Source organism: Hemitrygon akajei, chromosome 29 (assembly GCF_048418815.1).
Source record: "Hemitrygon akajei chromosome 29, sHemAka1.3, whole genome shotgun sequence".
In the NCBI taxonomy this organism is placed as follows: domain Eukaryota; kingdom Metazoa; phylum Chordata; class Chondrichthyes; order Myliobatiformes; family Dasyatidae; genus Hemitrygon; species Hemitrygon akajei.
Window position 1 is genome coordinate 11,504,499 of NC_133152.1, and position 24,869 is coordinate 11,529,367.

The following is a 24,869-nucleotide window of genomic DNA, read 5'->3' on the forward strand; positions in this document are numbered from 1 at the left end:
ACAGGTTTAGGATGAAAGATAAAATACTTGAGAGGAATTTGATGAAGAACTTCTTATACCCCTAAAAAAGCTAGGTAATGATAGAGACCTAGAAGATTATAAGGCTAGCAGGAAGGAGCTTAAGAATGATAGAGCCAGAAGGGGCCATGAGAAGGCTTTGGCGAGCAGGATTAGGGAAAACCCCAAGGCATTTTACAAGATTGTGAAGAGCAAGAGGATAAGATTTCAGAGAATACGAGCAAACAAGTGTTACAGTGTGAAAAGTGTGCATGGAACTGGAGGATATAGCTGAGGTACTTAATGAATACTTGGCTTCAGTATTCACTATGGAAAAGGATCTTGGCGATTGTAGAGATGACTTACAGAGGATTGAAAAGCTTGTGTATATAGACATTAAGAAAAACAATGTGCTGGAGCTTTTGGAAAGCATCCAGTTGGATAAGTCTCCGGGACCAGATGAGATGTACCCTATGCTACTGTGAGAGGTGTGGGAGGAGATTGCTGAGCCTCTGGCAATGATCTTTGCATCATCATTGGGGACAAGGGAGGTTCTGGAGGATTGGAGGGTTGCAGATGTTGTTCCCTTATTCAAGAAAGGGAGTAGAGATAGACCAGGAAATTCTAGGCCAGTGAGTCATACTTCAGTGGTCGGTAAGCTGATTGAAAAGATCCTGAGAGGCAGGATTTATGAACATTTGGAGATGCATAATATGATTAGGAATAGTCAGCATGGCTTTGTCAAGGGCAGGTCATATCTTATGAGCTTGATTGAATTTTCTGAAGATGAGACTAAGCACATGGATGAAGATAGAGCAGTAGATGTAGTGTATATGGATTTCAGCAAAGCATTTGATAAGGTACCCCATGCAAGGCTTATTGAGAAAGTAAGGAGGCATGGGATCCAAGGGCATTATGGATTCCAGAATTGGCTTGCCCACAGAAGGCGAAGAGTGGTTGTAGATGGGTCATATTCTGCATGGAGGTCAGTGACCAGTGATGTGGCTCAAGGATCTGTCTGAGACCCCTTCTCTTAATGATATTTATAAATAACCTCAGTGAGGAAGTGGAGGGATGGGTTAGTAAATTTGCTGATGACACAAAGGTTGGGGGTGCTGTGGATAGTGTGGAGGGCTGTCAGCGGAACATTGATGGGATGCAAAACTGGGCTGCTAAGGGGCAGATGGAGTTCAATCCAGATAAGTGTGAGGTGGGTCATTTTGGTAGGTCAAATATGATGGCAGAATATAGTATTAATGGTAAGACTGTTGGCAGTGTGGAGGATCAGAGGGATCTTGGTGTCCGAGTCCATAGGACATTCAAAGCTGCTACGCAGGTTGACTCTGTGGTTAAGAAGACGTACAGTGCATTGGTGTTCATCAATTGTGGGACTGAGTTCAAGAGCTGAGAGGTAATGTTACAGCTATATAGAACCCTGGTCAGACCCCACTTGGAGTACTGTGCTCATTTCGGGTCACCTCTTTACAGAAAGGATGTGGAAACTATAGAAAGGGTTCAGAGGAGATTTACGAGGATGTTTCCTGGATTGGGAAGCATGCTTTATGAGAATAGGTCAAGTGACCTTGGCCTTTTCTCCTTCGAGTGACGGAGGATGAGAGGTGACCTGATAGAGGTGTATAAGTTGATGAGAGACATTGATCATATGTAAAGTCAGAGGGTTTCTCCCAGGGCTGAAATTGCTATCACAAGAGTGCACGGTTTTAAGGTTGTTAGAAGCAGGTACTGTGGAGATGTCAGGGGTAAGTTTTTTATCCAGAGAGTGGTGAGTGTGTGGAATGGGCTGCCGGTGATGGTGGTGGAGGCGGATACGATAGGATCTTTTAAGAGACTCCTGGATAGGTACATAGAGCTTAGAAAAATAGAGGGCTATGGGTAACCCTATGTAACTTCTAAAGTAAGTACATGATCAGCACAGCATTGTGAGCCAAAGTGCCTGTATTGTGCTGTAGTTTCTCTATGTGTCTATGTTTCTTCATCAGAGGGTGGTGCAAATCGGGAAGAAGTTATCAGTGGGAGAGATGGAATCAGGTTCAGTTGTAATAATTAAATTTAGATCAATTCATGGATGAGGTATAGAGGGTGCAGCTAGATGGGACTAGGCAGAAGACCTAGTCTAGAAGAGCAGGCTGGCAAGGACTAGATGGGCTGAGGGGTCTGTTTTTGTGCAGTAGTGCTGTATGATTGTATTTCAAAGTAAAGTTGATTTGTGACTTGGATGGGAACTTGTGTGCTAACGCTCTGATCTACAGCTGTTCTTGACCGATCAGTGGATTACCAAATGGGCAATATCGACACCCTGGTGGTGGTGGGAGTTTCTAAGGGGCAATAACAATAAAGAAGGTGGTGGGGTGCACTTGGTAGCAAGGGGGGCAGCTGTTGAGTAATGAGGTTAATTTAAGAAATGAATTACTGATTATAAACATTTGATCCTCAGTGCCTCATAATTGATTACAATGATCATGTAACCACTTTCTCTTAGACTTTGCTGAAAGCATGTTAAAGTTGTTGAAAAGTAATGTGATGCTTCTGTATTTGGCTTTTCATGAAATATCTGGACTGAAGAAAGTGTGCTATTTCTGGTCCCAGCCTGCACATTATTGCCATTCTTTACAGCAGTATTGTGTTATCGAATATGATCCCCATACTCTAATCATGCAGTGACACAATCCCTGTGAATTTAGGAATGAAGCTCAACAGGGTGAAGTTCAGATTCTGCCCTTTGGAATGGTCCTGACTGCATTTTTCCTAGCTCATGATGAACCAGAATATCGCTGCCCAACTTCCTGTACCTTCCGGCCGAGAGCCATGTTCTGCATGAGTTATAATGGCATCATAAATTTACCCTTTATTGATTACAGCTCTTGCGGTTAGACTTAAACAATGAGCAATTTACTGGTCATTAATCAATAATGAAAATGGCAGAAGAAGACCAAATGAAAAAATAAGTGTTAGAGTATCTGAAATATGGATTTATACCAGCACCCAAACAACCATCAGCAACCAATGTGTCTGTTGATTGAAGAGGTTTTTTTCACGAGGCAATGAAACTATCTAGGTTCCTTAAACATTTGAAGGTAATACCCTCTAATAAAACAAACAAGAACTTGGCTTCTTCTCAATTACTTCACAAAAACTTTCTGAAACTTTCAGAAATCTTCAAAACATGTTTACCTGCACTTCACAGCCAAATGATGATTTGCATTTATTATACAACATTTCAATGCCCATTGCTAAAGCCACGTACAATTAGAGAAGAACTCATACTGCCAGCAGCAAGGTAGGTTGTGAGTAGAGTTTTGCATAAGTCACCAGGCCAAATCATTAAAGTGATACAGTTCAGAGACAACTGTTGTGTTCCTTTAATTGACTAAATGAATTAAATCAGAGCAGACACCTAGTGTAGATGATGGATTGCCTTCACGTGATGCTTTCAACAATTGCATCCTCCAAATCCTCATTTTCATTGTAACATTCAAGAATATTGTCAATACCTTCAAATTCTTCACAGTTCCTAATTTGTTGAAGTAGTGAAATTGTTTCATTTTCACTCCCAGCCTGAATGCTTGAAACTTCAGTGAGAAAAACAATTCTGTATTGTTTTAATGCTTATTTCTCATCAACTGTCAGTGACAAAGATCACTGCTTTATGAACACAAACACATGCAACTGATGCTATTTTTAAAAAACTGTTTGCTCTAAGCACAGTGTAGTATCTAACAGCCAAACAACAGCATGTGACTGATGCTGGTTAGAAACTGTTTGACTACAATCTCCTATCCCAATTAAGCACCTTAGTGCCCCAAATATAAGAAGAGAATCCTGGCAATTCTCTCAATTAGATCTTGATCTGTAAGAGTTGTCCTGAAAAAGCGGCTGCCCTGGTTAACTGATGGCCCAATTAATTGGAACCCAACATATTTCTCATTTACTTTAACAATAATGCTAATGACTTTGAGCAGCTTGATCAAATCTCCCTTTAGCTCTTCCTCTCTGTAGGATGCTAACTCCAGTTTCTTCACATAATTCAAGTCCTCCATTCCTGGTGTAATTCCCATCTCCACTGTTAACTGTTAGAAAGTGGTACCTAGAATTAGAAAAATATCTTCTCTTCTCTGTATTAGGATCCTTTGTGTCTTTTCAATGGACTTTTCAAATGGTGCAAGCTTAGAAACATAGAAACATAGAAAACCTACAGCACAATACAGGCCTTTCGGCCCACAAATCTGTGCTGAACATGTCCTTACCTTAGAACTACCTAGGCTTACCCATAGCCCTCTATTTTCTTAAGCTCCATGTGGCCATCCAGGAGTCTCTTAAAAGACCCTATCATTTCTGACCACACCACCACCGTCGACATCCCATTCCATGAACTTACCACTCTCTACTTAAAAACTTACCCCTGACATCTCCTCTGTACCTACTTCCAAGCACCTTAAAACTATGCCTTCTCATGACAGCCATTTCAGCCCTGGAAAAAATCCTCTGACTATCCACGCGAACAATGCCTCTCATTATCTTGTACACCTCTATCAGGTCACCTCTCATCCTCCATCGCTCCAAAGAGAAAAGGACGAGTTCACTCAACCTATTCTCAAAAGGCATGCTCCCCAATCCAGGCAACACCCTTGTAAATCTCCTGTGCACACTTTCTATGGTTTCCACGTCCTTCCTGTAGTGAGGTGACCAGAATTGAGCACAGTACTCCGAGCTGCGTCTGACCAGGCTTCTGTAAGGATTAGTATTTATATGTCCCTACACTCTGAGGCCACTTTATTCCATGCATGTGTACACTTGTCCATTAATGTAAATATCTAATCAGCCAATCATGAGGCAGAAACTCAATGCACAAAGGTATGCAGACATGGTTAAGAGATTTAGTTGTTGTTCGGATAAAACAACAGAATGGGGACGAAATGTGATCTAATGAATGATCTAAGTTTCCATGGTTGAGTACCTTCGAAACTGCTGATCTGGGATTTTCACGCACGACAAGCTTTAAAGTTTTCAGAGATTGGTGAGCAAAAAAAAACCAATGAGCATCAGTTCTATGGGTGAAAACACCTTGTTAATGAGAGAGGTCAGAGTAGAAGGGCCAGACTGCTTCAAGCGGACAAAAGGGCGACAGTAACTCAAGTAACCATAAGTTACAACAGTGGTGTGCAAAAGAGCAACTGAAAATGATCTCAGACATACACTCAGAGCCCACTGTATTAGGCACAGCAAGTACTGTAATAAAGTGGCCACTGAATATATATCTCCCTTGTCAACATGCACCTCCTTTAAATACACATTATATATTCTTGGTCAAGTTAACTTGCCATCTTGTTGAAAAAGGGAAGAGAAATTTTGAAAGGAAATTTGATTGTGCAATTTCACCAAGCACTGTTGGATATTAAGTACTTCAGGGCTACCCCACTAGCGAGCTGCTGGATAGAGATGGAGCTCAGCATGGGTTTGTTGTGTACGGTGTCATCTCCTACAGCCACCCAGAGAGGAAGGCACCAGAGCAGTGCGTTGTCCAACAAACACTGCTCTGTTTGAACATTTTTCCTCTGATTTCAAGACCCTGTTGGTCATTGGTCATGTGGTATACTGCAAATTTAGTTTATTGGCTCATTGGCAAGACCAACAGTGGCAGATATAGTGCAGGCCAGGCCCGCATGCTGTGGCATCACCTGTAGTAGCCGCCCAGGAAGGAAACACCAGATGCGATGTGGGAGAGAGCAGAGGCACGGCAGGTGCCCTGGAGTTCGAGCTGAGTTGGTGGTAGGCTCCTCCTGTCAGCACTGCCTTGCAGTGTTTGGTCAGTGGAAGACAAGCTGGAGTGTGCTCATCTGTGATTGCACAAACAAGTGATGAGGAAATGCTGCATTACTGTTCTTGCAGAAGCATGGCTCCAGGACAACATCCCATGTGCCATTAATCTTCAGGCCATGCCACTCAGGGATTTGAGCTATATTAATTTTTTTTTGTGACTTTGTTCATCTGCTGCCATAACAATATGTGGTAAGTGTTGTGTGTGACCGTCGGTACCGTGTTTTGCACCTTGGTCCCAGAGGAGCAAATGTTTCATTTGGCTGTATATGTGTGTGTGCTTGAATGGCAATTCAACTTGAACTTCATATCCATGCTCAGTTCTGTTACTTCACAGGCAATGAGTTTTCTTTCAACTGAAAGTACTCTACTGTGTGGGAATTACTGGCTTTGAATTTTTCTCATGAGGCTGAGCCAAGTTTGCGGTTAGGAATCTGAAAAGTTGATATAGATATTCAGTAAAAAAAAATGGAGATGCTGGAAAGTTCAGAATCAAAATTAATATCACGGGCATATGTCCTGGAAGTTGTCGTTTTAGTGGCAGAAGTACATTGCAATACATTGGCTGATTGACTGATGTAGAGGGCAGGGCTTCAGGTTCCTGGATCACTGGAGCATCTTCTGGGGGAGGTAGGACCTGTACAAAAAGCACGGGTTACACCTGAACCCAACGGGGTCCAATATCCTAACAGGCAGGTTTAACAGAGCTGTTAGGGAGGGTTTAAGTTAATTTAGCAGGGGGTGGGAATGATAGGGCTGAGGAAGGGGAAAACAGATATAAATCAAAGATAGTGTGCAACAGAGATGATAGAAAGGACAGGCAGGAGATGAGGCATAATCACAGCCAGTGGGATGAGTTTCAGGGCAGTAGAGGTGTGGTGCAGTTAAAACAGAAAGCAACAAATACTGGACTGAAAGTGTTGTATTTGAATGCACGCAGCAGAAGAAATAAAATGGACAATCTTGAAATTCATCTACAGATTGGCAAGTATGACATCGTGGCTATCTCTGAAACTTGGCTAATGGATGGCTGCTATTGGGAGTTGAATGTCCTAGGACATACAGTGTATCGGAAAGATAGGTTAGTAGGCAGAGGGGGTGGTGTGGCCCTGTGTATAAGAAATAATATTAAATCATTAGAAAGGGATGACATAGGATCGGAAGGAGTAGAGTCTCTAAGGGTTGACTTAAGAAATGGCAAGGGTAAAAGGACCCTACTGGCAGTTGTATACAGGCCTCCAGTCAGCAGCCGGGATATGGATTACAAATTACAGCAGGAGATAGAAAAGGCGTGTCAGAAAGGCAATGTCATGATAATCGTTGGGGATTTTAACATGAAAGTGGATTGGGAAAACCAGGCCAGTACTGGACCTCAAGAGAGAGAATTTGTGGAATGTGCATGAGATGGCTTTTCAGAGCAGCTTGTTGTTAAGCCCACTTGGGGATCGGCAGTGCTGGATTGGGTGTTGTGCAAAGATTTGGAGGTGATAAGAGAGCTTACAGTTAAGGAACCCTGAAGGAACAGTGATCACAATCAATATGATCATGTTCACTTTGAAATTTGAGAAGGAGAAACTAAATTCCAATGAGTCGATAATTCCGTGGAATGAAAAAAATAAAGCAATGAGACGGGAACTGGGCAAGGTTGACCAGAGAGGGACACTAGCAGGAAGGACAACAGAGCAGCAATAGCTGGAGTTTCTGCAAAAAATGAGGGAAGTGCAAGACAAATGTATTCCAAATAAGAAAAAAAAATTGAGTGGAAGAAGGACACTACCATGGCTGACAAGTAAAGTCAGAGCCAAAGTAAAAGCAGAAGAGAGGGCATACAAGGAAGCCAAAACTAGTGGGAAGATAAAGGATTGGTAAGCTTTTAAAAACTTGCAGAAATAAACTAAGAAGGTCATTAGAAAGGAAAAGATGAATTATGAAAAGAAACTGGTGACTAATATCAAAGAAGACACGAAAAGTGTTTTTAAGTATATAAAGGGTAGAAGAGAGTTGAGGGTAGATATAGGACCAATAGAAAATGACGCTGGAGATATTTTAATGAGAGTTGCAGAGATGGCAGAGGAACTGAATGAGTATTTTTCTTCAGTCTTCACAATGGAAGACATCTGCAGTATACCAATCATTCAAGAGTGTCAGGGAAGTGAAGTATGTGCAGTGAAGATTATGACTGAGAAGGTGCTCAGGAAGCTTAATGGTCTGTGGGTGGACCATTAAATCTCCTGGACCTGATGGAATGCACCCTCGGGTTCTGAAGGAAGTAGCTCGAGAGATTGCGGAGGCATTAACAATGATCTTTCAAGAATCGATAGATTCTGGCATTGTACTAGATGACTAGAAAATTGTAAATGTTACTCTGCTATTTAAGAACGGTGGGAGGCAGCAGAAAGGAAACTATAGAGTTGTTAGCCTGACATCAGTGTTTGGAATTTGTTGGAATTGATTGTTAGGGATGAGATTATGGAATACCTGGAGAACAAGATAGGCCAAAAACAGTACGGTCTCCTTAAAGGAAAATCCTGCCTGACTAACCTACTGCAATTTTTTGAGGAAATTACAAGCAGGGTAGACAAAGAAGATTCAGTAGATGTGGTGTACTTGGATTTTCAGAAGGCCTTGACAAGGTGCCACACATAAAGCTGCTTAGCAAGATAAGATCCCATGGAATTACAGGGGAGTTACAAGCATGGGTGGAGCATTGGCTGATCGGCAGAAAACAGAGAGTGGGAATAAAGCGATCCGATTCTGGCTGGCTGCCAGCTACCAGTGGAGTTCCACAGGGGTCAGTGTTGGGACCACTGCTTTTTTATGATGTATGTCGATGATTTGGACTACGGTATTAATGGATTTGTGGCTAAATTTGCTTACGATACAAAGATAGATGGAGGACTGGGTAGTGTTGAGAAAACAAAGAGCCTGCAGAGAGACTTAGATAGTTGAGGGGAATGTGCAAAGAGGTGGCAAATGAAATACAATGTTGGAAAGTGTATGGCCATGCACTTTGGTTGAAGAATAAAACAGCAGACTATTATTTAGATGGGGAGAGAATTCAAAATGCAGAGATGCAAATGGACTTAGTAGTCCTCGTGCAGGATACCCTGAAGGTTAACCTCCAGGTTGAGCTGGTGGTGAAGAAGGTGAATGCAATGTTGTCATTCATTTCTAGAGGTATAGAATGTAAGAGCAGGGATGTGAGGTTGAGGCTCTATAAGGCACTCATGAGGCCACACTTGGAGTATGTGTACAGTTTTGAGCTCCTTATTTTAGAAAGGATATACTGACTTTGGAGAGGCTTCAGAGAAGGTTCACAAGAATAATTCCAGAAATGAAAGGGTTACTGTATGAGGAATGTCTGGCAGCTTTTTGGCAGTATTCCCTGGAGTTCAGGAGAATTAGTGGGGGGGGGGGGGATCTCAGAAACATTCCAAATGTTAAAAGGCATGCACAGATTAGATATGGCAAAGTAATTTCCCCTGGTAGGGGAGTCTAGGACAAGAAGGCACGACTTCAGGATTGAAGGACGTCCATTTAGAACTGAGATGCGGAGAAATTACTTTAGTCAGCAGGTAGTAAATCTGTTGCTATGAGTGGCTGTGGAGGCCAAGTCATTGGGTGCATTTAAGGCAGAGATAAATATGTTCTTGTCTAGCCAGGGCATCAATGGGTATGGGGTGAAGGCAGGGGTGTGGAGATGACTGGAAGAATTGGATCAGCCCATGGTTGAATGGTGGAGCAGACCTGATGGACCGAATGGCCTACTTCTGCTCCTATATCTTATGGTCATATTATAATAAAAACTGTGAATTACAGTAATAAGCACATTGTTAAATTGAGTAAGTAGTGCAAAAAAGTAGTGAGGTAGTGTTCATTCATTCAATGTTCATTCAGACATCTGATGGCAGAGGGAAGAAGCTGTTCCTGAATGTGTGTGTTCAGGCTCCTGTACCTCTTTCCTGATGGTAGCAAAGAGAAAAGAATATGTCCTGGGTGATGGGGGCCTTAACGATGGATGCCTCCTTTTGAGGCATTGCTTCTTGAGTATAGTGCGTGGAATGGGCTGCCAGCGACAGTGGTGCAGGCGGAAACGATAGGGTCTTTTAAAAGATTCCTGGATGGATACATGGAGCTTAGAAAAATAGAGGGCTATAGGTAAGCCTTGATAGTTCTAAGGTAAGGGCATGTTTGACACAGCTTTGTGAGCCAAAGGGCCTGTATTGTGCTGTAGGATTTCTATGTTTCTATCTCCTGGATGCTGGGGACGCTACTGCCCATGATGGAGCTGACTGAGTTCTCAATTTTCTGCAACTTATTTTGATCTTGTGCAGTCAAACTCACCTACCCCACCCAAAAACCAGATGGTATTGCAGCCAGTTAGAATGCTCTCCACAGTACATCTGTAGAAATTTGCCCGTGTCTTTAGTAACATACCAAATCTCCTCAAACTTCTGAAGTGAGGACTGAAAATGCTGGCAATATTCAGTAGATCATCTGGTTTCTGCAGGCAGAAACAGAGTTGATGTTTCCGAATGATGATTTTTTAAAAGGTTTCAGAAAGTTTGGAGATAAATATGCAGAGAAAGCAGGAAAGGAGGAGAAAATTGTAAATTGTTTTATTATTGTCACACATACAGAGATACAGTGACAAACTTGTCTTGCATGGTATTCATATGGATTAATTCATACAAGAATCCATTTAGGTAAGTACATTGTAAAACAACAACAGAATACAGAATGACACGCACAAAATGCTGGAGGAATTCTGCAAGTCAGGCAGCATCTATGGAAAAGAATAAACAGTCAATATTTTGGGGTGAGACCCTTCTTCAGGTCTGAGGAGGAAGGGGAAAGATGCCAGAATAAGAAAGGTGGGGTGAGGGGAAGGAGACTACCTAGAACGTGATAGATGAGGCCAGGTGGGTGGAAAAGATAACGGCTAGAGGGGAAGAGATAGGAGAAAGGCAAGGAGGAGTGGATGCATGGGGAGATGACAGATAGGTGAGAAGAGGTAAGAGGCCAGAGTAGGGAAGAGAAGAAGGGAGGTGGAGGGAATTGTTTTTAACCAGAAGGAGAAATTTATATTCATGCCACCAGGTTTGTGGTTACCTGGATGAAATACAAAGCTGTTGCTCAAGGGTGGCCTCATCTTGACACAAGAAGCTTGTCAGAAAGGGAATGGGAATCAGAATTAAAATGTTTGGTCAGTAGGAAATTTTGATTTTGGTGGATAAAGTAAAGGTGGTTGATTAAGAGGTCCCCCAGTTTATGACAGTTCTCACCAAAGTAGAGCATGCTGCTTTGGGAATATCACTTATAGAGAATGGTACAGGCAAATAATAACATGCAATGTCATAACAAGGTAGATTGTGAGGTCAAGAGCCAATCATTTTGTACCAGAGGACCATCTGATACTCTTGTAACAATGGAATAGAAGCTGTCCTTGAAAGAAAATAGTGAGGCCAGAACGAGGAAGATTACTGTATACAGTTAAATATGTAGTCAAGGAGTTGGTGCAGGAGGAAGGACATAAGACTTTTGGATCATTGGGCTCTCTTCCAGGGAAGGTGGGATCTGTACAGGAGAGTTTATACCTGAACTAGAAGAAGTCTAGTATCCTTGCAGGAAGGTTTGATAATGCTACACAGTGGGGTTTAAACTAAAGTTACAGGGGGATGGGAACCAGGGTGCCAGAACTGTTAGTGGAGAGGTTGTGGAGGCAGATGTTACTAAGACATCAGACAAAGTTAAGATTCAAAAGGTTGGACATGGTGCCACTAGTGCCCTGAGCTGCTTATATTTCAATGCAAGACTAGAAAGGCGGTTAATAGTGCTGAAGACGAGGTAGCTCGTTTACAACGGAGGCAATGTGTGGTGAGGAGAGGCTGTTGACAAGGCAAAATTGCAGTCAACAGGATGAGTTGCAAAGTGAAGTGCGGACAAAATTGAAAAGGACTGAAGGTGTTATATTTGAATGCACACAGTACATGAAATAAGGGAGATGAACTTGCAGCGCAGTTGCAGATTGGCAGGTATAATGTTGTAGGCATCACTGAATCGTAGCTGAAAGAAGATTGTAGTTGAGAGCCTAATGTCCAAGGTTACACATTGCATCAAAAGGACAGGCAGGAAGGCTGAGGGGGTGTCGTCATTCTGTTGGTAAAGAATGAAATCAAACCATTAGAAAGAGGTGACATTGGATCAGAAGGTGTTGAATCTTTGTGGATGGAGCTAGGGATGACAGCAGAGAGGCAATGCCTGGAATTTCTGGAAGCAATTCCAAAGGTACAGGATATAAACATTCTAAAGAGGAAGAAATATTCTAAAGGAAAGCCATGACTAACAAGAGAAGTCAAAAAGAATATAAAACCAAAATGAGAGGGCATATAATTGAGCAAAGATTAGTGGGAAGTTAAATGATTGGGATGTTTTTAAAAACCAACAGAAGGCAACTAAAAATGTTATTTAAGAAGATAAAGATGGAATACAAAAGTAAGCTAGCCATTAATATTAAAGAGGATACCAGAAGCTTCTTCAGATATATAAAGTGCAAAAGAGAGGTGAGAGTGGACATCGGACTGCTGGAAAACAACACTAAAGGAGTAGCAATAGGGGACAATAAAATGGCAGACGAACTGAATAAGTATTTTGCTTCTATCTTCACTGCAGAAGACACTAGCAGTATGGTGGAAGTTCCAGATGTCAGGGGTCATTAAGTTCATGAAGTTACCATAACTAGAGAGAAGGGTTCTTGGGAAACTGAAAGGTCTGATGGTAGATAATTCACCTGCACCAGATGGTGTACACCCCAGGGTTCTGAAGGAGGTGGCTGAAGAGATCTTGGAGGCATTAATAATGATCTTTCAACAATCATTAGATTCTGGAATGGTTCCAGAGAACTGGAAAATTACAAATGCTACTCCAGTCTTCAAGAAGGAACAGAGACAGAAGAAAGTAAACTATAGGCCTCAGTGGCTGGGAAGATGTTGGAATCGATTATTAAGGATGAGGTCTCAGGGTAAATGATAAAATAGGCCATAGTCAGCAAGGTTTCCTTCAGGGAAAATCTTGTCATACTAATCTGTTGGAGAACTAACAAGCAGGCTGAGCAAAGGAGTATTGGTTGATGTGTACTTGGATTTTCAGAAGGCTTTTGACAAGATGCCACACATAAGGTTGTTTAACACGGTACAAGCCCATGGTATTACAGGGAAAATTATAGCATGGATAAAGCAGTGGCTGATTGGCAGGAGGCAAAGAGTGGGAATAAAAGGAGCCTTTTGTATTTGGTTGCTGGTAACTATTGGTGTTCCACAGGGATCTGTGTTGGGACCGATTCTTTTCATATCATATGTCAGTAATTTGGATGATGGAATTGATGGTTTGGTTGCAAATATGCAAATGATATGAAGATAGGTGGAGGGGCAGGTAGTTTTGAGGAAGTAGAGAAACTACAGAAGGACTTAGGCAGATTAGGAGAATGGGTAAAGAAATGGCAGATGGAATGCTGCATCAGGAAGTGTATGTTCATGAACTTTGATAGAAGAAATTACTATTTTCTAAAATGAGAGAAAATTCAAAAAAACTGAGGCGCAAAGTGAATTGTGCAGGATTCCCTAAAGGTTAATTTGTGGATTGAGTAAAGGCAAATGTAATGTTAGCATTCATTTCAAGAGGACTAGAATATAAAAGCAAAGATGTGATGTTGAGATTTTATAAAGCAATGCTGAGGCCTCACTTGGAGAATTATGAGCAGTTTTGAGTCCCTTTCTTAAAAGGATGTGCTGAAACTGGAGAAGGTTCAAAGGAGGTTCACAAAAATGATTCCAGGATTGAATGACTTATCATACGAAGAACATTGGATGGCTCAGGGCCTGTATTCACTAGAATTCAGAAGAATGAGGGGTGACCTCTTGGAAACCTAGCAAATGTTGAAAAACCTTGATGGAGTGGATGTGGAGAGGATGTTTCCTTTGGGGGAGAATCTAAGATCAGAGAGCACAGCCTCAGAATAGAGTGGTGTCATTTTAGAATGGAGAGGAGGAGGATTTTCTTTAGCCAGAATGGTGAATATGTGGAATACTTTTCCACAGGGAGGTATGGAGGCCAAATATTTATGTTTATTTAAGGCAAAGGTTGATAGATTCTTGATTGGTCAGGGCATGAAAGGATATTGGAAAAGGCAAGAAATTGGCACTGAGAGGAAATTGGATAAGCCATGATGAGATGGCAGAGCAGACTCCATGGGCTAAATGGGCTAATTCTGCTCCTATATCTTATGGTCTCATGGTCTTAAAAACCTCTGTTAGAACTTCATATTTCCTTGTCTTATAATCTTTACCTTGCATTATATTTTCTTTTTTATGATTCAATTTCTCTTGCATTCCTTCCTTATTAGAGACCAGTTTTTCTTGCCCTCTCCTCACTGTCTGTATTTTATATCTGTTTACCTCTAGATTTCTTCCAGTTCTGATGAACAGGTTGATTTCTACTTTTGTTGACACAGCCACAGATCCAGATGTTTCCTGTTACTTTCAGCAGGGCTCCTTAATCCAAGGAATTGAGGAGATTCAATGACTTTCAAAAGTTCAGTGAAACCTACGGAAAATGCTGCTGTGAAATGTTTCTGACAGCTCTCTATAGCAGTTTGTGTATCGTGCATAAAAAAAACCATTGCTGTTATTCTGAAAACAAAACTCCATTTTCAATATTCTCAGAAATTTATGGACTGTCAGTTTTCAGTTTGTTGTTCTGGTTGATTTGAGAATTTTAAACTGTTAATAAACCCAACAGTCAGCTGTCATTTGAACTGTGAAATCTTGTCCAGAAACTTGTAAACAACTTCAAATGCTGATTCACTGTTTTATTTATTCACTTAGAGATACAGCACCGAAGAGCCCTTCTGGCCCAATAAGCCACACCACCCAGCAACACATCTATTTAACTTTAGCCTTGTTACAGGAAAACTTACAATAGCCTACTAACCAGTATGTTTTAAATCTGTGGGAGGAAACTGGATCACCCAGAGGAAACCCTTGTCAGATCTCTCTCTCTCTTTCTCTCCAGTTCATGTTTTATTGTTTAATATATTTTTTTAAAGATTATATTTTGCGTGAAAATGTACATTCCAGTTGTTAGACCTTGAAACACCAAGTCATTATAAGGTATTTATGAGCAGCTATAATTATCTGTTTTCCTACTTAGAAGACTTCACCACAGGGATCACAAGAAGTAGTCTTAAAGAGTCATGGCAAATTAGCAGTTATCGACTACAATCATATTTTAGACCCAGAAGCATCTTAAGAATTGTCATAAGAGATTTGTTCATTCATTATATGTATGAATTAATCTACTTCTTTGAAGAAGAGGTATTGAATTATTTGATGTTTTATTCAGTCAACTTTTTGTAATACTTTTAATGGCTGACTTTGCATAACAATTTGTCTCTGTTGATTTTTGTGGACAATGAGATATAGTTAGTAGTCCATATATACTTCTATTTATTTATTAGTTTAACCCCCCCCTTTACCTATCAATTGGTTTAACCATATCTCAACCGTAGATTCACCTCAGTATCTACTCTAACTCTATACTTATCAATATAACTATTTGACTATAAAATCCCACAGCTAGTCTATGATTAAAGTCTTAAAAATCTCCCTGTTTATTTTCAGTATCAGGATTATTATAACTGACATATCTCATTAAATTATTGGTTTTGCAACAGAAATACAGTGCAAGATATAACATGACTAGAATTTACAAGATAACTCACTAGTGTAGGAGACAAATTGTGAGATAGTGTTCATGGGTTCATGGAACGTTCAGACCTCTATTTCTGTAATCTATCCAACGTTGGCAATTGCTTTGTTGTTTGACTTACTGGGACTGAATTATCAGTTCCAAATGTAGAAACAGAAATTACAAATCAGCATTGTTCTCCCAGTGGGACGTTGGAAATGAATGGAGATTGTGGGAAAATGTATCCATACCAGTGCCAGTCACTGTCTTTGAGTGATCACTTCACATTCATTTCTCCAGCTCTTCAGGCAGCATGGTCCACCTCTACCCCAGTTCCTTAGCTTTACAGTAGGGTCAGCTCTATTCCTCTGTCTGATCCCCACAGTGATGCATTCCATTTCCACAGGCATTGGCATGGAGAGAACTGTTTTATTCTTTCTTTTAAAACTATAGCCAATTAAGTGCATACAAAAGAATGTATACTGTACATAATTTGAGAAAATTATCCAATGTTCATACAATAATCCCATAATGTTATTCACCTATCCTTCAACATTACTCAGTTTGACCTCAATAAACATCATGGTGAACTCTTCCATGCTCAAGTGATCCTCTGTATGAAAAAAAGTGTTCTAACTTTACTTACTTACAGACCATTACGCCACTGGCATTTAGGGCAGCAATGAAGGTCCTCCATCTCTGATGGTGTTCAGGGCTTCCTTATTCACGTCAGTAGCTTCCTCTCAGTTTTCACTACTGCCAATCATGCAAGTCCGAGGTGGACACTCAGGAATGCCATTGCACTCAGATGTAGAAGGATTCTTCTTTACTATTTCCATAACAATTTTGTTTCACCAGTCAGGGTTATTAGCCCCGAGCTGAACCCCCAAATCTGAAAGACCAGTGGACCACTCTTAGTCCGGCATCTACCTTTGAAATATTTGGTTTGGTGACCCTACCTGGAGCCAAAGCATAAAGCACTGACTCCAGCTGACATAGCTCTCTGGGTCTTCGAAGCAAGCAAGCCTCCAAACCACAACAAGAGGGAAGTTTTACCTTTGTCTGTCATTCATCTGTCTGGATCTTTGGTGATTCCCTAGCCGGTGAAATTATTATTACATAGGTTTTCACAATTGATGCATTCTGTTTGAGTTTGAAAATGTTCAGGTCCTATGAGGAATTACATTTCAAGCATAGGATGGCATCCAGAAAATAAAAAGTGGTTTTTTTTTTCTTTGAATCTTTAGGTCTGGCCGTTCATCAGATCATTACCATCACAGTCTCCCTCATCATGATTGTTGCTGCTTTGATAACAACACTGGTGTTAAAAAATTGGTAAGTACATTCTTTGCAAGATAAAATACAGCTATAATAAATAGGTATCTGAGATTGAAAAGGGTAAAGGACATCCAATAGGTAGCTATCTGGAAGAGGCACTGATAGGTTGACATCTTGGAGAATCCTTATTGCAAATTATTGATTGTTGATTAAAGATGGCAGTCAAAATATTACCCTAGTTCATAGATTGGATAGATGAGATCTCGATCAACATGTTTCTTCCAAAATCTTTTTTGATCAGTTTGGTAGTCATCCTAGATCAAGGACATTTGAGATGTGGGGCAGAAAAATTCAATCATTAAGCATTGAGATATATTTCCAGTCAGGTATATCATGGTGTTATGTCATGTAAACTGGTCCAGGTTCAGATCAAACCATAGAAGGTATTCCTTATTCCACCAATATAACTTTTCATCACCCATTCTCGTTCTCCAAGTGTGTTTGCCAGTTAAAGGTACTCTGTTCCTGTTCTACATCTGTTTAAAGAAGCACCCATAATTTCACATATGGTACTGAAGATCTCGTCAATTTCAGTGCTTATTCTATTTCTTGAGTTTAGCTTTAAATCTGAAAGATCTGAGGATAATCCATATTGCATTCTTTTTTATTTTGGTGTTTCTGGGACTGTTTAGATGTACTACCATTGTCTTCGTAAAAACTAGCAATGAAATCTCATATCAAACACAGTCAGCTAGTTTTGCAATGCAAAGGATAGTTTGTAACTCAAATAGAAGTAAATTACGCATCTAGCCTTCTGCCATGTCAATATGTACCAGCCTGTGGTGTAGAGGCATCAGCACAAGACTTTGGGGCATGTGGCCCTGAGTTCAATTCCAGCCAGCTCCTTGTCTGCTTTCCATCTGTGCTGGGTTGAGCATCAAGCTACCAGCTCAGTGTTGAAATTTAAAAAAAACCAGACAAGTTTTAAAGTAATGGCAAGTTTACTGCCTGATGCGCCACAAGGTGTGAAGAGGAACAACATGTCTATGCTGTAATTGTTTGCTTTTTTCCAGTTTTTTTCCCCCGATTTATAATGAAGTCCCAGTTGATAAAACTGTCAATGAAGCTCTCCGGATTTTGAAAACAACTCACTTTCCACATCAAAATGTTTAGAGTGCAGCTGTCAGGAAAATGTTTGAGATGAAGCATGTTAGAAAGTTTGAACTTGGAATACTGTAATGCATCTTTTATCCCAAAGGATAATCAAAGTTCAGAGTAAATTTATTATCAAGGTACACATATGTCACCATATACAACCCTGAGATTCATGTTCTTGTGGGCATATTCAGTAAATCCTTAATAGAATAATAATCATAATAGAATCAATGAAAGACCTCATAAACTTGGACATCGAATCAATATGTAAAGGACAACAAACTATACAAATACAAAAAGAAAGAAATAATAGAATAATAGTATTAAAGAAGTAAGCAATAAATATTGAGAACATGAAATTAAGAGTCCTTGAAAGTCAGTCCATAGGCTGTGGAAACATTTCAATGATGGGGCAAGTGATGCTATTCCCTCTGGTTCAGGATCCTAACGGTTGTGGAGTAATAATTGTTCCTGAACTTGGTGGTGTGAGTCCTGAAGTTTCTGTGCCTTCATTTTGATGCAGCTGTGAGAAAAAAGCATGACTTGGGTGGTGATGGTCCCTGATTATAGATGTTGCTTTCCTGCGACCATGCTTTGTGTAGATGTGCTCAATGGTGGGGAGGGCTTTGCCTATGATGGAGAGGGCCATATTCATCACTATTAGTAGGATTTTCCATTCAAAGGCATTGGTGTTTCCATACCAGGCTGTGGTGTCACCATACTCTCCACCAAACATCTGTAGAAATTTGTGAAAGTTTTAGGTGTCATGTGATTTATCACAACTTCAAAGTAGAGGCACTACCGTACTTCATAATCGCCTTAACGTGCTGGGCCCAGCATAGGTCCTCCAAAATGATAACAAGGAACTTAAAGTTGCCTACTCGGTCTACCTCTGATCCTCTGATGAGAACTGGCTCATAGACTTCTGGTATATTCCTCCTGAAGTCAATAACCAGCTCCTTGGTCTTTCTGACATTGTGTAAGAGGTTGTTGCTTTGGCACCACCACAATCCTACAAATTGATTGGCGAGGTTAGCAGGATCAGTTCGAGTAGGATCGTGCAGATAGTAGAGTCACTGCATCTCATATCAGAGACACAGCTTCAATTCAGACCTTGGGTGCTGTCTGCGTGTAGACAGCATGTTCTTTCTATGACTGCAAAGGCTCCCTACCCCCACCACAGCTGATCGGCTTTGGTGTCCCTCCACATCCCAAAGATGATCTGGTCTGTGGGTCAATAGTCTAATGTGAATTGGCCCTAGTGTGTAGGTGAATAGTAGAAACTAGAACAAATGAATGCTCCATGTAAACTTCATATAGAATTAATGTAGATAGCCTTTATGCTCTGTATGATTGGATGGGCTGAATAGCCTGTTTCTATGACTAAAGTAGATTTCTGGACAGAGGCAAGATGGAGGGGCTCTGGTTAAAAAGGTAATTTTTGGGGTACATGGAATATAAAGAACCAACACACCAACACAATGGTGGGGGTAGGTTACATTCAGACTATGCCAAACTCTGAAATTCAGCATCATCAAAGGTTTATTGTTAAAATGTTCAGAGTGCCTCAGGGTGAAAGGAGAACGTTTGAGATGCAAGTTCAGAAGTTAGAACTTGGAATGATGTTTTTTTTAATCCAAAGAATAATCAATTGATGGATGAGGTAATGTGGATCAATTTAAGCAGGCCAGCACAGAGGTTAGGAATGGAAATCTGAGAAGGACTCTGACTATAGAGCATTATGTGATTGGTTTTACAGGCAGAACAGAAGAAGGAAACAAAGAAACTGACCCATTCTCTTTGCGAGAAGATATTCAAATTGTAGTGAAATATAGCAATATATTCACCTCTTGTTTTGAGGTGAATAAAGTACACATGAGCACAGGAAATACTAATTGCTATCAATAGTTTTGAGACCTAAGATAGAGTAGCAGAAGTAGGCCATTTGGCCCATCAAGTCTGCTCTACCATTCAATCATGGGCAAATCCAATTCTTCCAGTCATTCCCACTCCCCTGCCTCCTCCCATACCCTTTGATGCCCTGGCTAATCAAGAACCTATCTATCTCTGCCTTAAATGCACCCAATGGCCTCCACAGCCACTCATGGCAACAACTTCCACAGATTTACCACCCTCTGACTAAAGTAATTTCTACACATCTGAATTCTAAATGGACATCCTTCAATCCTGCAGTTGTACCCTCTTGTTCTAGAATCCCCACCCATATATTAACGTTGCCATCTCTAATCTGTTCAGGCCTTTTAACATTCAGAATGTTTCTATGAGATCCCCCCTCATTCTCTTGAACTCCAGGGAATACAGCCCAAGAGCTGCCAAACGTTCCTCATATGGTAACCCTTTCATTCCTGGAATCATTCTCGTGAATCTTCTCTGAACATTCTCCAATATCAGTATATCCTTTCTAAAATAAAGAACCCAAAATGGCACACAATGCTCCAAGTCTGGTCTCACAAGTACCTTATAGAGCCTCAACATCACATCCCTGCTCTTATATTCTATACCTCTAGAAATGAATGTCAACATTGCATTCGCCTTCTTCACAACCGACTCAACCTGAAGGTTAACCTTTAGGGTATCTTGCACAAGGACTCCCAAGTCCCTTTGCATCTCTGCATTTTGAATTCTCTCCCCATCTAAATAATAATCTGCCCATTTATTTTTCCACCAAAGTGCATGAACATACACTTTCAAACATTGTATTTCATTTGCCACCTCTGCCCATTCCCTAAACTATCTAAGTCTTTCTGCAGGCTCTCTTTTTCCTCAACACTACACACTTCTCCACCTATATTTGCATCATCAGCAAATTTAGTCACAAATCCATTCATATTGTAGTCCCAATCATTGACGTACATCGTAAAAAGCAGTGGTCCCAACACAAACTCCTGTGGAACTCCACTGGTAACCAGCAGCCAGCCAAAATAGGATCCTTTTATTCCCACTCTCTGTTTTCTGCCGACCAGCCAATGTTCCACCCATGGTAGTAACTCCCCTGTAATTCCATGGACTCTTATCTTGCTAAGCAGCCTTATGTGCAGCCCCTTGTTAAAGGCCTTCTGAAAATCCAAGTACACCATGTCTACTGCATCTCCTTTGTCTACTTTACTTGTAATTTCCTCAAAGAATTGCAGTAGGTTTGTCAGGCAGGATTTTCTTTTCAGGAAACCATGATGACTTTGGACTATTTTTTCATGTGCCTCCAGGTACTCCATAATCTCATCCCCAACAATTGATTCCAGCAACTTCCCAACCAATGATTTCAGGCTAAGAGGTCTATAGTTTCCTTTCTGCTGCCTCCCACCGTTCTTAAATAGTGGAGTAACGTTAGCAATTTTCCAGTCATCCAGTACAATGCCAGAATCTATCAGTTCTTGAAAGATCATCGTTAATGCTTCCACAATCTCTCCAGCTAATTCCTTTAGAACCCAAGGGTGCATTCCATCAGGTCCAGGAGATTTAATGGTCCACCCACAGACCATTAAGCTTCCTGAGCACCATCTCAGTCGTAATTTTCACTGCACAAACTTAACTTACCTGACACTCCTGAATGTCTGGTATACTGCAGACGTCTTCCACCGTGAAGACTGATGCAAAATACGCATTCCGGTCCTTTGCCTTCACTGCATCTCTCATTACAAGATCTCCAGCGTCATTTTCTATTGGTCTTATATCTACCCTCGACTCTCTTTTACCATTTACATACTTAAAAAAAAGCTTTTAGTATCTTCTTTGATATTAGTCGCCAGCTTCCTTTCAGACAGTTGGAATTTGAGGTCTCTGGTTCACAATTGCCAAAGGCCAGATGTGCAACTGAGCCATTGAGGACAGTAATTAAAATCAGAACTTTGGGTGTATTTTGGAAAAGTAACCATTAGAATCTACAATAGGAAGTAGTTATATCACTGCTCTTGAAGAACTAGGTCACACCGTGAATAGGTCTTCATCTTTTCATCAATGATGAATGATGCTGCTGGCAAGTGCAATGATTTATATATTTTACTGATTGCCATTTGCAGAGAGATCAGTGGCAGCAGTAACCTCATTGCACATTGAGGAGTAGGCCTCCTGTGGTCTTTCATTTTTGATCTTTGTCTTGAACAGCCACTTTGACTTGGAAATCCACAGATCTACACCGGTTATTTTTGTCTGCTTGCTCGTATTTTATCCTGGGAGTTCCATTTTCAGTGTGTCTAGTGACAGATTTGTGACATACGTATGGAATCTCAAAGTCAAGTAGGTTTTATTCTTCTTATTTGAAACACTGCCAGGTCTTCCCTTTTCCCGAAGATCCTCATTGGCTGTTGATCCAGTGAAATGAGATCGGATCTTACCACAGTAGCTGGAGAAATTACATCCAAGTATTAAGTAAATCTATAAAATTAAAAGAAAAAGAAAAGGTTTTAGAAATAGTAACTATTTTTCTACAGATTATTGGAAAAAACCCATCTGATTCACTGATGTCTTTCAGGTGAAGAAATCGGCCCTGATCACTCTGTATCATAAATAACTCTAGATTTCACTTGATACTACTGTGGTTCAAGGGTTATACACGTCAGCCAACAAAAAAAAAAGAATACATCTGAATCCAGTTTCTCCATCAAATGAGATGTAATTTTAATTATTCACTTTGTTCATTTGACAAACAACCATATTTTTCAGGAATAGAATGAAAAAATATGATAAGACATTAAATACACATTCATCTCGGAGCGATTTCCTCCTGCTAAGAATCATATCAATTAAAACCAAATAATGATGCAATTCCTCATAATCCTGTTTTGAAAATGAGCCAATTCAGTCATTTTTATTGTGGTGTCTATTAATGAATGGATCTTAAAATAATTTGCTGGAGGTGATAGGTGAAAGCAAGTCTTTCAAATTGAATGTGTGAAAGATGGCATGTAAAAGTCTAAAGGATATATTAATTTGCAAAAACATCCACTTCATAAACAATTTGTTTTGAAGCAGAGTTGCTATTCGTTTTAGCAATTTTAAAATTTTAATTTAATTTCTAGAAATTGATTGATTTCTGATTCCCTGATAATCAACCAAAAGTCAAATTCCTAGGCAATATGTTTTGTGATTCTTTTTACATCTCTGTAAATTTTATGCCTTCCAAACGATGCAATATGTTTGGAGAATTTTGGAATGCCTTGGACAACCCAGCTGCACTGCTGTGGGTGACACAGTGGTGCAGCTAGTAGAGCAGTTCACTCACAGTGCCAAAGGCCCAAGTTCATATCTGATGTCAGTTGATGTTTGCGTGGAGTTTCAATATTCACTCTGTAACCATATGGGTTTCCGCCCACACACCATAGATCCATGAGTAGATTGGTTAACTGGCCATTATAAATTGCCCCTAGTGCTTAGGTGAGTGGAAGAATCTGGGAAGAGTTAATGAGAATGTGGGATGTGGACTAATGCAGGTTGAGTGTGAATGGGTAGGCATAGATGGGTTGCAGGGCCTGCTTCATTGCTATATCTCTGTACAATATCCCTCTGATATATTAAACTCCTCGCAAGCAAATTGGCACTGCATCTGCCCAGAGTTGACATCAGAATCTCTTGTATTTGAGAGGCATTGTGATAGTTTTATAGATAAAGTTGAGTTTATTGAGTATGCACAGGCGCAGTGAAAGCTTACCCACAGCAGCATCATGCGCACATATCATCTGATAAACATCAGTCACAAGAAAATCATAAATTAAACACTAATTATGAATTTGATACTCATCTGATAAGCTGAAAATTTATCCTAGACTGTCCTTTGGGGTTGGACACAACTTTGTATTAAATGTCAGTGGGGAGAGAATTTCTTGAGAAACATAAATCTGAAGGAATCAGGAGAGCAGTGGCAGTGAATGGACTTGCCCAGGCTTATTCCTGTAGGTAGGAAAGAAAGGATACAGAAAAGCAAACAAAAAACAGTCTCACTGATCAATGTTCTTGGACAGGTACACCTGAGGGTAAACCACAAAATAAACTTCAGTTCAACACTGGAGAATATAGAGGTAAGTGGAGTTGAAGAAACAGGAAAGCTCTATTTATCATAGCGAAACAGGTGTCGAAGTACTTGTTCTTTCATATTTACTTTACAGTTTTCAGAAAATATATCCACAAGCTAAAAGTATAACCTTGCCCCCAAATGTTGATTGGGGATGATCAGAATAGAAGTTAAGATCTAACCTGATCTTCAGTTAAGATCTCAGTGCCTTATCTCTCACTTTGGAAGTACTAGCCTAGTTTGTCCTTCCAAAATGTAACACCTTGCACTTGTCTGTTTTCAATTCTATCTGCCATTTATCAGCCCATGTTTTCAGCTGATCCAGATCCCACTACAAGCTTTGATAGCCTTCTTCGCTGTCCACTATGCCCCCAATCTTTGGATCATTTGCAAACTTCCTGATCCAGTTTACTCATTGTCTCATTGTCATCCGGATCGATGATACAGATGACTACAACAATGGAGACAGCACCATTCCCTCTGGCACTCGACCGGTCACAAGCCTCCAATTCAAAGAGGCAACTCTCAACTACCACTCATGGGCTTCTCCCACGAAGCCAATGTCTGTTCTAATTTATTATCCCATCCTGGATGACAAGCAACTGAATCTTCTTCACCTCCCCTCTAATGTTTCTCTTCCTCCTCTCTTTCCTCATTTCCCACTGTAATTACCCACACTTGTAGGTGATGCCTTATGCTGCAGGATTTTTTTTGCCCTCAAGGGCTCAAGCCTATCAGTCAGCTTGCCTTTGGATGATAAACTTTTAATATACAAAAATAATGGAGCTCTGAATTTGAAAATGCATTTGAGTTTCTCAAAATCGCCATAAAGAAT

General features: G+C 40.5%; 1 protein-coding gene across 3 annotated transcripts in view; it reads left to right on the forward strand.

The window, feature by feature from the left end:
* The window catches only part of ajap1 (adherens junctions associated protein 1), a 299,903-nt gene that overhangs the window by 158,453 nt on the left and 116,581 nt on the right, over positions 1-24,869 (forward strand). For all 3 annotated transcript variants that reach the window (XR_012096654.1, XR_012096655.1, XM_073031684.1), the window contains exon 3: positions 16,824-16,911. Coding sequence is in view for 1 of the 3 variants with exons in the window: in XM_073031684.1 (XP_072887785.1) it covers positions 16,824-16,911 (88 nt within the window). In the remaining 2 variants the exon portion in view is untranslated. The remainder of the gene's footprint in view (positions 1-16,823; positions 16,912-24,869) is intronic.